This window comes from Macaca nemestrina, chromosome 9 (assembly GCF_043159975.1).
Source record: "Macaca nemestrina isolate mMacNem1 chromosome 9, mMacNem.hap1, whole genome shotgun sequence".
Classification (NCBI taxonomy): Eukaryota; Metazoa; Chordata; class Mammalia; order Primates; family Cercopithecidae; genus Macaca; species Macaca nemestrina.
In genome coordinates, this window is record NC_092133.1 from 137,362,732 (window position 1) to 137,376,179 (window position 13,448).

A 13,448-nucleotide genomic window follows, 5' to 3' on the forward strand; every position below is an offset into this window, starting at 1 on the left:
AACCCTCCCTCCCTCCCATCCTGCCACCTATAGTCTCCAATGTCTATTACTCCACTCTGTAAGTCATGATGAAATCTTTCGACTTCCTTCTCCCACCCTTTCCTTCTTCATTCCACAAATCCTCACTGGGTATCCGATTCTCGGAAGATACTGTTTTGTGCATAACACAAAACAGACGTGGTCCTGCAAAGTTGGAGAAAGAGATAATAAACAAACAGCTATGTATGGCTTCGATTTGTATGAAGTGCTACAAAGAGAGTAAACAAGGTGCAAGGATGGAGAGTAAGCAGGTGGCCTGCTGAGACTCCGTGGTCAGGGAATCTCCCCAGCGGAGGGAACGTTGAAACTGAGAGCTGAAAAGTGACAGAGCTGGTTACGTGAAGAGCAGGAGGAAGGAAGCTCCTTACAGGCTGGAAGACCCTGCTGAGGGAGAGTCCAGTGTGTTCCAGGAACCGAAGTGTAGTGAGAGCTGCAAGGGCTGAGACTGGAAGCCCACACTGGGGAATGTACAAAGGCCTGGGTCATGCTGGGTTTCTTTGGAGTCTGGAAAAGTGATTGCATTTTGTGCAACTTGTAGTAGAAAGCCCACTTTGGGATGCTGTAGTGGAAATAGTGCGTTGAGATATGAAAGTAAAACCAGAGACGATAGAAGGAATCCCCCAGGCGGGGAAATTGGTGGTTTATACCAGTGAGATGTCAGCAGAGATGGAGCAAAGGGGGCAGGTTCTCTGGTGATTTTGATGCTATAAATGACTGGATTTGCCAAAAGATTAGATGAAAGAGGTGGATATAAGGATGATGCCCCAGGTTCTGGCTTCTGCCCGAGGCTGAGCAGTGTGGTAGATAAGAGAGCCACGACGGACTGAAGAAGATTGGAAGGAGAGATGAATTTTTCCACTTTGGACAGGTGAGTCTGAGATGTGGACATCCAAGTGGAAGCATCAAATAGACAATTTCACATGAGCTTGGAATTCCTCTGGGACAAGGGCCCAACCCTATAAATCTGACAGTGACCATCATATAGGTAGATTTTAAAGTTGCTGCAGAGATCGCCTAGGGAGGAAATACAGAAGGTTCAGGACTGACTACAAAGGAATCTAAAATGAGATGTTAGGTAGAAGATAAAGGATAGAGATAGACATTGAGAACCTGGGCTCAGAGCGCACTCCTCCTACACCTCGAGTGTATGAGTTACAGAAACCAGGAGGAGAAGAGGTAGGTTGTGTACTGTGCAGTTGAGGTGTTGAGGAAATGGAGGCCCACATGCAGATCTTCACAGGCTTGAATCAGAGAAATGTCAGGGGCATATTGGAGGCGTTAGTCTGATTGGCTTGCATGAAGGGTGACTTGATGACATGAAAACAACCTGTGAGTTAATATTATGAAGAAGGTGGACAGTGAAGGAGATGATGGACAGAGAACAGTGGCTGGGAAATGAGACTCCAAGGATGGAAAGTGCTCCCCTGGCCAGGGAGAGATGGATAAAGCTGGAGAGACAGATAAACAAGACAGTCAAGTCTGTTGGCAAGAAGCGAAGAGTTCCCGAGCTCTGGTGGAGACGGGTCCCTGGCGCTTCCACGGTTTAACCGGAAGGGGAGTAGGGCAAGACAGTTGCTGATGGGGATAGGTGTGGAGCTTTGGTGGTGGACACACAAGGGCACTCCCCTTAGACTGCCTGTGTCCCCTGTGGAGTCTGCCGGCTGGAGGAAGGAAAAGAGAAAGCAACAAGTGCCTTCGAGGAAAAAGGAAGATCTGTGAGATAATTATCTTAGAGAAAGCAAGGTGACTTGTGAAAAGCCAGACTGTGGAGCAGAGCTGAAAGTCTATTTGAACTTGATGGAGTCAGCCTTCTCAGGAGTGTAATTTTCTCCAACAAAGGGGCAGGTGCAGAGAAGGCGAATTGGCTGGATTTTTCCAGAGCAGAATTTCTTCTAACATTTAGAACCAGAAGGGGATAAACTCGTGCGAACCGGTGATTCTGCTAAGACTCGAAGAGGTTAGAGTAGTTCGTTCACGTTTGATCACCTGTAAGTGGCAGAGCTGGTACTAAAATTAAGATCACAATCTCTCAGACCATGTTTTTGCTTGTTTAAATCACATTTTCACCTCCCAGACTTCTTCCTTTACTTGATGCCTTCAGCTTTTCTAGAAAAAAAACACAAATGTCTGAATCACTGTTAACCTCAATGGCTAACAAAGTCCCTGGCACAAAGTCTTGAGAAACTGTCAGCTACATAAATAAATGTCTGTGATATTATCTTCTCCGGGGATATTCTGAGTTCTTGTTCACTCAAAGGGACATCATCTTTGGGATTCTTTTGTTCCTCTACCCCTGGAGCAGTATTGTCCAATAGAAATAAATAGAATAAGGGCTACGTGTGCAATTTTATATTTTCAAGTAGCCCACATTAAATAAAGGAAAAAGCAATAGGTGAAATTAATTTTAATAAGATATTTTGTTTCATCCAATCTGTTCAGATATTATCATTTCAACATATAATGGACATTTGAAAATTCAGATACCTTAAGTAATTTTTTTATACAAAAGACTTCCAACTCCAGGGTGTATTACTTCACATGTCCAGCACATCTCAATTCTAACTCACCACCTTTCAACTGTTTGCCAGCCCCATGTGGCTCATTGGTTTTCATACTGGAAAGTGTGTGCATTGAGTCTTCATCGGCCATGGGGTCTGCAGCCATTTGGGCCTGTGTTCAGGATTCGATATGGTCCCCTTCCAGCCCGGACCTTGACCTATTAGTTGTTCATATTTAAACTGTGGAATATAAGTGAGTCCTGAAAATTATTTTTTTCTTGGTTGAAAATGGCTATAGTAAGTACTGAGCAATTTTTAATCAATTCTAAACAGTCATTCTAAAGAACCAACGCTGACCAGTACCCCTGGCGGGAAGGTTAGATCTCCTGCTGTGCTGATGAATAAGGCATCTGTGCTGTGCACCTTTCCAAAGGAGCTGTGCAGTTAGAAACTTCTGCAGCGATGATAAACCTTTATAAAATAAAGCATTTTATCCTACACAAGAATATTGACATTCTTACCAGGAATCCAACTAACCCAAGTGTTTTGTTGTTATTCATGCAATAAGTTTGATTTGAACTCTGGAAAACTATTTTTTTTTTAAATTCTAGGCCAGGTGTGGTGGCTCACACCTGTAATCCCAGCACTTTTGGAGGCTGACGCAGGTGGATCACGAGGTCAGGAGATGGAGACCATACTGGCTAACACAGTGAAACCCCGTCTCTACTAAAAATACAAAAAAATTAGCCGGGCATAGTGGTGGGCTCCTGTAGTCCCAGCTACTCGGGAAGCTGAGGCAGGAAAATGGTGTGAACCCAGGAGACGGAGCTTGCAGTGAGCCGAGATCGCGCCCCTGCCCTCCAGCCTGGGCAACTGACTGAGACTCCATCTCAAAAAAAAAAAAAACTATATCGATCACTAGCATCCTTCTCCCACTCCCCTCTCCTCATCTCGCTAAGTCTTCACATTTATTTTGAGACAGAAAAGAGAATGGCTGGACTCTGATTCTGACTGCCAAGCTTATAGATATCCCAGCTCTAGAGCTGTGTGTCCTGGGCAAGTTTCTTACCTTCTCTGTGCTTCATCTCCTCCTCTGTCAAAGAAGAACAGTAATAGCAGCTACCTCAAATGGGGTATTTTGAGGATTACGTGAGATATCACCTGTGTAGTAAATGATGCATGTGACATATTTGTTAACCACACCTGGCAGGAACTACCCCCTCCTCTTGCCACCTCAGTTCACGAATAATAGGTGTGAAATACTTCTCACATGAGGCAGTAATACTGATAAACCCATAGAAATGTTTCCTTTAAAGAAGGCATTCTTTTTTACATCTTCCAAAGGTTAAAAGCACTAGTTCTGGACTGAAAGAGAAAAGAAAATATTTATACTAAAACAGGAAGGGAATCTTCATCTATTTAAATGGAAGCAGTGTTTCCTCAGCGCTTGTTTAAATAACCCTCCTGCCATCATCCTGAGCTGTTAGCCTGTCTGTGCGGATGCCTCAGATTTCAGTTGTCTACAGGGTGCTTGCTACATGCAGAAGGCAAGCATGCCCCCTCACCTACAGTTGCTGAGGGCTGCCTGCTGTCTTCAGGCATGACTCCAGGGCTTGACAAGTGACAATGATGGTTTAAAATGCACACAATGCCAGTGTTTTCATTATGACCTCTGTCAGTTATGCTAAGGTAACTGCAAGAACATCCAAAGTCGGGGCCCCAGGGACACACGCGTGATGTCACCTTCTGCCTTTCTTTCAGTTCCATAAGGAGAGATTCAAAATTGACATGCCACACAGATTTAAAGTCTACAATTACAAGAGCCCGACCTTCTGTGAGCACTGTGGGACCCTGCTGTGGGGACTGGCACGGCAAGGGCTCAAGTGTGATGGTGAGTCCAGCGGGGGGTGAGCATGGTCCCACGTGGACCCTCTAGGGGATGGAGCGAGGCTTTCTGGGGAACTGGAGGGAGGATATAGGGGGGACGACTTCCACACCCAGCCCAGACAACTCATGATCATAAGTATGGTCTTCTGGGGCAATAAGCCACTATGTTCCTTTCCTTGCACCCTGCCACACCCCCACCCCCACATCCCAGAAAAGAGCACAACAGTTCAGGTTCAAGATCAAAGCTCCTAGCTCCATCACCTTCTGTCGTACCATAGCCCTGGGGGAAATGAAGACAGTGTTTCTCCTCTCACTGCTCTTTCTACTAGTAGTTTCCTCAGTGGGTTCTGGGCTGCCTTTCCTAATCCCAACAGGTCTAGCGGTGTGGTACTCCAACCCTTCTCCTTTGCACCAGCTAGTAAGATTCTTTCTGTCATCTCATCAGAGAGAAAGCCCAGCACATTCATTTGGCTGACGCAAGGTCCTGCACAGAAATTCTGTAACATTAGCTTGAGCATCTATTCCTAAACTGTTGCTCTGAACTTCAAGTGCCCAGTAAGAGGCCGGCCCAGCTCTAACCGCCATTGCCTGTTCTCTGGTCTTTCTTCCAAGGCCGGGATCGCAGCAGAGCCTAACCGGCCATTCATTACTGTTGGAGTTTCTCAGACCTACCATCAAAAAAGGAAACAAGGCACGGCTTTCTTGCTGTACAACTCCAAGTTGCTAAGGCGATAATGTTTAGAAGCGGAGTTGCTGTTACACTAGGATTAAGGACTAGGGAAGAAAAAAAAAAAAAAAAACCACGAGAACTGACAAGGCACTCTGCTTTCTGGTTGAGGAGAGACAGGGGCAGGGCCCAGAGAATGGAGCCACAAAAGGAGAGCCACCTGCTGTATACAGACAGTTTCTTATTGTTTTCTTCTTCTTTTACCTTTTTTTTTTTTTTTTTTTTTTTTTTTTTTTGAGGCAGGGTCTTACTTTGTTGTCCAGACTGGAGTGCAATGGCTCAATCACAGCTCACTGCAGCCTTGACTTCCTGGGCTTAAGCAATCCTCCCACCTCAGCCTCTCAAGTAGCTGGGACCACAGGCTTATGCTACCATGCCTTTTTTGTTTTTTGTTTTTGTTTTTTTTTTAGAGATAGGGTCTCACTATGTTGCCCAGGCTGGTCTCAAACTCCTGGGTTCAAGCAATCTTGCCTCCTCAGCCTCCAAAAGTGCTGGAATTACAGGAGTGAGTCACCATGCCTGGTGAGCACAGACCTTTTCTTATGATGAAGTATTAAATATACAAGCCACTTTATTTTTTCTTGGCAGCTGTATTTTGATCAGTGCTACTGACTAATGTATGTCCTCTCTTTTGAGTGATGAGGTACGTGATGGAAGGAGGCACAGCATCTTCCGCATTCTCCCCTTCTTCATCCCAATCGTGTTCACGTGTCTGGTGGAACCCAGAGCGACCTCTCAGTGCAGGCAGGAGGGGTTAGGTTTTCAACTCATTACCTAAAGCAGACATCGCAGGAAGCCAACTTTAGCCTCAAGAATCCCTTCCTGACCCCAAAGGACACTGACACGCTTTTCTCTACACCCCTGTTCAAGAAGACCTGGATAGGCAGGGTATTAAGAGTTCATTAAGACTTCAGAGGCAACACCTAGTGTCCCTGCATCCTGACCGTATCCACAGAAACAGGAATAAAGACATTCTCCCCTCTTGGTTCTCCTGTGATGGTCTCAGGTCGGGTTCTATGTCCTGGGAGCCCGAGAACCCACTTACAAGAAGAGCTGGTCCCAGCAGCGCCGCAGCACAGCAGCACAGCTTAGAACTCCCTGGGGGTTCCTGGGCGTGATTGCAGGGCTCTCGTGCCTGCTTCCTTTCATTTCCTTCCTCGAATATTCTTTCCTTTCCGTTCCATTCTGTTCCCCGCTCTCTCCTATTGTCTTCATTTCAAGTGCTCCCCTCCCCCTTTTCTTTTGTCCCCTCTCCTCCCCCTCCCGTGCCCTGGTTTGTTTTCCATTCTTGCTTCTGACACCCCCCGGGTCCCTGACCCTCCGCTGTGCTCTCCCCACATGCGCTGCTCTCCCCACACGACCGCGTCCTCCTCTCTGGACTCTTCTCGCCCTCTTCTCCGGCTCTCTTCCCTCCCTCTCTGCCTCCCTTGCATCCTGCCTCCTCACAAGCCGTCTTCTTAAGTAGGGCCTTCTTTAGCCTTTTACCCTGCCTTCTCTCTCTCCCCACGATAATTCCTATGAAAATAGTCATCCAGAGGGACTCTTTGCCCCCCAAGAAATTGAGTTACAGCCTGATAGGTTGGTAACAAAGACTTATGACCTTGTCGTGGAGATGGTGGTGGCCTTTCTTCACGGCCATGCAAGTCACAGAGAAGCCTAGATGTGGCTACAGTGTTAGGAGCAAAGTAAAACTCCATCCCGCTATGTTCAGTCCTAGCTGACAACCTCACTTGGTGTTACAGTGATGCGTAAGAAAATGGAGCTGGGGCTACCCAAGTTAAAACCTAACACCTTCTAAATAAGGTGAATGTGAGTTATGCGAGTTATGCTGACAATGTGGAATTTGCAGCACAATCAATCATTTAAAAAAAAAAAAAAATCCTTTCTATAGTAAAGATTTTAGGCCGGGCACGATAACATACCTGTAATCCCAGCACTTTGGGAGGCCAATGTGGAAGGATGGCTTGAGCCCAGGAGTTTGAGACCAGCCTAGGCAACAAAGTGAGACCCCCATCTGTACGAAAAATCAAAAAATTAGTTGGGGGTAGTGGTGCACGCTTGTGGTCTCAGCTACAGAGGCTGAGGCAGGAGGATGGTTTGAACCCAGGATGTGGAGGCTGCAGTGAGCTATGATTGCACCACTGCACTACAGCCTGAGCAACAGAGCAAGACCCTGTCTCAACAACAACACCACAACAACAAAGATTTTAAATATGCAGAAAACATTTTGCTTCAGCTGAATTTTTATGGCTATATCTATGCCTATAGACTAGGTCTAGTAATGGTTTAATAGTAGACTGGGCGAGGTGGCTCACACCTGTAATCTCAGCACTTTGGGAGACTGAGGTGGGCAGATCACTTGAGGTCAGGAGTTGGAGACCAGCCTGGCCAACATGGCGAAACCCTGTCTCGACTAAAAATACAAAAATTAGCAGGGCGTGGTGGTGGGCACCTGTAATCCCAGCTACTCGGGAGGCTGAGGCAGGAGAATCACTTGAACCCGGGAGGCGGAGGTTGCAGTGAGTCAAAATTGTGCCACTGCACTCCAGCCTGGGCGACAGAGTGAGACTCCATGTCAAAAAAAAAAAAAAAAGTAATAGCTATTTACATAGAAAATTCTGGTTTATTTTATTTTATTATTGAGCTATTTGAAGAAGAGTGGACCAGTGAAAACTACAGGTGAGGGTTGCCCAAATTTCACCTAAATATTTTAGTATCTACATCTGTGCAATAAATGATGAAGATGAAGTTGTATTTGTTGAGCACCTACTCAATGCCAGTTATTGTGCTAAGCTTCTTTGCACACATGTGTGCAAATCAGCAGATAAGATTAAGACCGCACGATTTCACAGCACCCAGTGCCTGCTTCTATTACAACACTCTCTACTCACAGACTCTGTCAGCTGGATTTTGGAAATCTTGATATCTGATTTTTCTTTATTTTAATGGTGATGTTTCTTTTTCTCTCTCTCTTTTTTTTTTTTTTTTTTTTTGTGAGACAGAGTCTCGCTCTGTCTCCCACACTGGAGTACAGTGGCGCGATCTCAGCTCACTGCAACCTCCGCCTCCCGAGTTGAAGTGATTCTTCTGCCTCAGCCTCCTGAGTAGCTGGGATTACAGATGTGCACCACCATGCCTGGCTAATTTTTTTTATTATTATTTTTAGGAGAGATGAGGTTTCACCATGTTGGCCAGGCTGGTCTCAAACTCCTGACCTCAGGTGATCTGCCCTCCTCAGCCTCCCAAAATGCTGGGATTACAGGTGTGAGCCACTGTGTCCGGCCTTTAATGGTGGTGTTTCATAAGCAAAATTTGAATTTCTAAACCAATAATTGTCTTTACACAATCACATGCGCACACACTCTCCAGTCCAAGAGGGATCTCTTGGTCACTGGCAGTGCAAGTTAGTTTTTATGCTAGTGTTCTCAGGATTCATGAATCAGAACACTCACCCTGAATCTTAGGATCCCTGAACTAGAATCCTGTATAGATCATGAGTTCAGTGCTGGGGATCCTTAATCAGGAGCCCCCAGAGCATGCATGACTTGCCCAAGGTCACACAGTGTCCATGCTGTGCAATCTGCCACCAGCACCCCATTCTCCACCCACCTGACAGGTGCTCAAGTATTTCCCCCTCCTCTTTCTTTTTCTTTAACGTCTCATGTGACTTATAAAGATGAAAGAAAACTTTGGTTCATTTTATTTGAGTTGCCTTCTATAACTAGGTCGTAGATGTGAATTTAAGTTATCAATTCATGCATGCAAGAAATATCACTTTCTTTATGACTTTGAGATCCACTTAGTTAAGATTCTCATCTGGTAATTCTTGGGGCCCTCTACCCTTCCCATAATCACACGAGGTTTTGAGGAGCCATGGGTACAGGGGCCTGGAGACTGGGGAATGTGCTCTAACACCCGGTTGCTGTTGGCATCCTCATCTGGTGAAGATGCCCACACTGGTGAAGCCTGTGGCTTTCTGTTTTTACACCATGTATGTGCTCTAACACCCGGTTGCTGTTGGCATCCTCATCTGGTGAAGAAGCCCACACTGGTGAAGCCTGTGGCTTTCTGTTTTTACACCATGTATAGTTTTGTGATTTTTTTTCAAAGCTGAGGCCCCCATGCCTGGTCCAGTCTCGCTAAGTGTGTTCTGCCGTGACCTCTCCTGGTGTTGCTAGCCTCCTAGTCCATCCCTTCCCACATACACACAGCACCTCCACCAACCTGTTCAGCATTGCCCCTTTACTTCTGCATCCACAAAATCTTGCTCCTCTCTTCCAAAGTCCAGGAGAGGTGAGGGGCACAACCTCCTGTGCTGTCTCCCCTCCCTGCTCTCAGACACATGCCCTTGTCCTCAGGGACAAGTGGCCTTCGGTTCCCACCCACTCAAATTCTTAAAAATAACCTTGTCTGGCTTCTGCAAGAGATGGCCTGGCAAGGGGCTGGGGGACAAGAGGGACCAGGGAAGGAAAACCATACAGGGAAGAAAAGAAACCCAAAATAATATTTCAACAAACTTGCTGCCACAATTAGAAAACGCAGTAATTATTCTGGAGAAACTCCTTAGTTGGTTTTCTTTCTTTTTTTTGAGACGGAGTCTCACTGCTGGAGTGCAGTAGCGTGATCTCGGCTCCTGAGCTCACGCCATTCTCCTGCCTCAGCCTCCCGAGTAGCTGGAACTACAGGCGCCGCCACCATGCCCGGCTAATTTTTTGTAGTTTTAGTAGAGACGGGGTTTCACCATGTTAGCCAGGATAGTCTCGATCTGACCTCGTGATCTGCCCACCTTGGCCTCCCAAAGTGCTGGGATTACAGGCGTGAGCCACTGCACCCAGCCCTGTTGGTTTTCTTTTAAATAGGTCTAGGTAGTTGGCCGGTCATGGTGGCTCATGCCTGTTATCCCAGCACTTTGGGAGGCCGAGGCAGGCAGGCCACCTGAAGTCAGGAGTTCGAAACCAGCCTGGCCAACATGGCAAAACCCCATTTCTACTAAAAATACAAAACTTAGCCCAGCATGTGGCAGGCGCCTATAATCCCAGCTACTAGGGAGACTGAGGCAGAATTGCTTGAACCTGGGAGGTGGAGGTTGCAGTGACCTGAGATCGCACCACTGTACTCCAGCCTGGGAGACAGAGCAAGACTCTGTTTCAAAAACAAAAGCTAACAAACAAACAAATAGGTCTAGGTAGCTTCTGACATTCTTAAACCACAGTGCCTGTCTCTGTGAAACAATCACCATTGTCCTTCCTCCGCCTGGGCTGTTGCCCTGGCTGTGAGGAGTGTGGTGTGCTGTTTTCTGAACAGCTCTTAGAAGGGGATCTGTTAATGAAAGTAGAGGTGATCGTGGGCCTTAGGAAAATTATATCCTAAGGAGATTATCAGAAGGAGGATGCTGGGCAGTGGGTGGCAGAAGTGGGCACAGGGGGGAAAAGGGGGAGGTGGAAAGAGGTGCTTTTGCTCCATCAAGTCCTATTGCCATTCTCCGGGCAGTCACACAGCTGCCTCGGGCCTTAGCTTACTTATAAAACTGCCCTATCATATCCCAAGAGAGAAAGACAAAGAGTAAAAGAATCTCAAGACCTAACCATTCCCACCCTCTTTTGTTATTCTTTGTTCCAAAGAAAAGATTTCACTTTTGTAGCCTCAAAAGAATTTTGTGAATTAAATAAATAAAACATATGCAGGCTGAGGCTGCCTCCTGGGCTTCAACCTAAAGGCCAGGGGAAGCTCCTCACAGCCCAGGTAGGAAAGGGGATGTTTTGGACCCAGATTGGAGTGGGTAGGAACATTCTTCTGATGCAGGACAGGTGAGCCCTGAAGTGGGGCTTAGCCCAGGAGAGTTCTTTACTTCGCCCAGGAAGAATTCAAGGACCAGCTGTTAGGAGAAGAAAACAGCTTCATTGGTCAACGGTGTTACAGTTCTGTTGGTGTTACAGCTCCATGACTGCTCCTGCAGAGCAGGGCTACCCCAGAGGCAGAGAGTAGCAGCTCAGGGCAGTGCTGCAGTCCTGTTTATACCCACTTTTAACTACGTGCAAATTAAGTTCCTGGAAAAAGGGTGGTAATGTGTGGCTATTGCCATGGCAATGGTAAACTGACATGGCACGCAGGTGGGCATCTTCCGGAAAGCTGCTTCTGCCCTGTCCCTGTTTTAGCTAGTCTTCAGTTTAGTCTGGCATCTGAACCCCACCTCCAGAGTTGAGTCCCACCTCCTACCTCACCTCCCCTCCAGCACGTGGATCACTACCAGGGAGAGCCAGGGTCACTTCCTCCCAGCCGTGGCACCGTAGGCTTCCCTCCTTATCCACAAGGCTCTGTCTTACCTCCAGAGAGAGCTGCTGAGCACCAGGGGGTTCCTCCACTCTTGCTCACCAACTGCCTTCTTCCTTCCAGCATGTGGCATGAATGTACATCACAGATGCCAGACGAAGGTGGCCAACCTTTGTGGCATAAACCAGAAGCTAATGGCTGAAGCACTGGCCATGATTGAGAGCACTCAACAGGTAGGAGGAGCATGTGCCGTGGACACGTTCCCGCCATGGCCACTCAGCAAGGATGTCCATGCCCTTCTGCTCCTTCACCTGTGGCAGCCCTACGGGAAATGCCGGGATGTATTTCTGAGCACCGGCCTTGCCCCTGGCTTTCATCTCCGTGCCCACACCGCCCCCCCCATTTGAGATAGTGATTTGATGCATGTGTATTATGCCGAGCTTTATAAAATCTTAAATTCTTCATGGCATGAGCAATGCAGAAACAAATAAATTCATTAAACTTATTGAAGATTCATTGACAGCTTTATGTGAATATATTCGGGTTACAGAATAGCCTGGGGGAAAACACTTATGTGCTAGCATCATCCCTAGAGTCCTCACAGAACACCGAGTCCAGGGCAACTTTTGCCCTGCTGTTTACTGCCTTGGCATTAGCCGAATTCCCAGATCCAGGGAAAACCCCTCTTTAAGACTTGACATTGCCTGTATCAGCTGTTTTCCCATCCATTGACCACCTGTCCTTATTTGTGAGGGAATGACATAGACAGCATGAGAGAATCCTGTCAGCCTCAGAAAAGTGTGAAGGAGGAAAACATGTTCTGCTAATGCGTAAAATATAGTAGATAGACTCTCCCAGAATATGGAGTTCTAAAAGAATGTTGAGGAAAAGAAGAGCTTCGGTGACCCTATGCATTTAGGAATTTTAAATGGCTTTTGTCCCCATGGTTAGCAGGCTGAGCTGTTCCCTCAATGGTGGGTGGTCTGACTCTCCGTGTGTCATCTAGGCTCGCTGCTTGAGAGATACTGAACAGATCTTCAGAGAAGGTCCGGTTGAAATTGGTCTCCCATGCTCCACCAAAAATGAAGCAAGGCCACCATGTTTACCAACACCAGGAAAACGAGGTAACTGTCCTGGTCAGCAGTCTAATCAATGTCAGTCATTAATTTCAACCCTAAACTGATGCCCTTGGATTTAAGTTATCAGCTTACCTGGTCTGATTAGGTGATCCACCTCCAGCTACCAATTAAGAGGCTCCCATTCCTTAGAAAAGAAACCAAAACCTTTTACCTTTGTAAAAGGCAGGAGGTGGGGGTTAGAAAATGGGATACGTCTGGAGGGAACAACCGCAAATGTTTTCTTAGAGTTTCAGCATGTTACATTCTGTCAGTGTCATATGGTTTTACAGAAATAAATCTGTCTTAAAACTTGGTGGTGGGAAGGTCACAGAAGACATTCTTACTCTGCACCTTTGAGACTTAAATTTAAGGGTAGGAAAGAGAAGGACTCAAAGCCACTTTCATGACCTTATGGCAGTTTTTCCAGCCTACTGTTTGAAAATAGTTCATGAATGGATATGACCCCATGTTTCTGAGACCTGAGTCGTTTCAGCATACATTCTAAAATACTTATTGTCCTTGAAAGAGTATGAAAGATAAACCTAGGGATTTGAAAATATGAAGACTATTGTAGGCAGGGGAAAATTCCTAAAAAGTTCTCATGTTTTCTCTGACTTAAAATCAACTTAAAAATGTAAAAGAAAGGTTTGGGTTACATTTAGGAGGGGTTGCCGGGCAGTCAAGGAGACCGTGTCTTAGCAATGATCAACATAGGCAGCATCTTTTTCTTTTTTTTCTTTTTTGAAGACAGAGTCTTGCTCTGTGGCCCAGGCTGGAGTGCAGTGGCACAATCTCAGCTTACTGCAACCTCCGCCCCCTGGGTTCAAGGGATTCTCCTGCCTCAGCTTCCCAAGTACCTGGGACTACAGGCTCACGCAACCACACCCAGTTAATTTTTTGTATTTTAGT

General features: G+C 46.5%; 2 protein-coding genes across 10 annotated transcripts in view; one reads left to right on the forward strand and one right to left on the reverse strand.

The window, feature by feature from the left end:
* LOC105494358 (protein kinase C theta) overlaps positions 1-13,448 on the forward strand; it is a 144,612-nt gene that overhangs the window by 81,002 nt on the left and 50,162 nt on the right. For all 6 annotated transcript variants that reach the window (XM_011762706.3, XM_011762704.3, XM_071070499.1 and 3 more), the window contains 3 exons: positions 4,299-4,428; positions 11,545-11,654; positions 12,428-12,545. In XM_011762706.3, the coding sequence (XP_011761008.1) occupies positions 4,299-4,428; positions 11,545-11,654; positions 12,428-12,545 (358 nt within the window). The remainder of the gene's footprint in view (positions 1-4,298; positions 4,429-11,544; positions 11,655-12,427; positions 12,546-13,448) is intronic.
* LOC105494360 (6-phosphofructo-2-kinase/fructose-2,6-biphosphatase 3) overlaps positions 11,613-13,448 on the reverse strand; it is a 318,705-nt gene continuing 316,869 nt past the window's right edge. For all 4 annotated transcript variants that reach the window (XM_071070503.1, XM_071070504.1, XM_071070502.1 and 1 more), the window contains exon 17: positions 11,613-11,743. In XM_071070503.1, coding sequence (XP_070926604.1) covers positions 11,613-11,743 — 131 coding nt within the window. The remainder of the gene's footprint in view (positions 11,744-13,448) is intronic.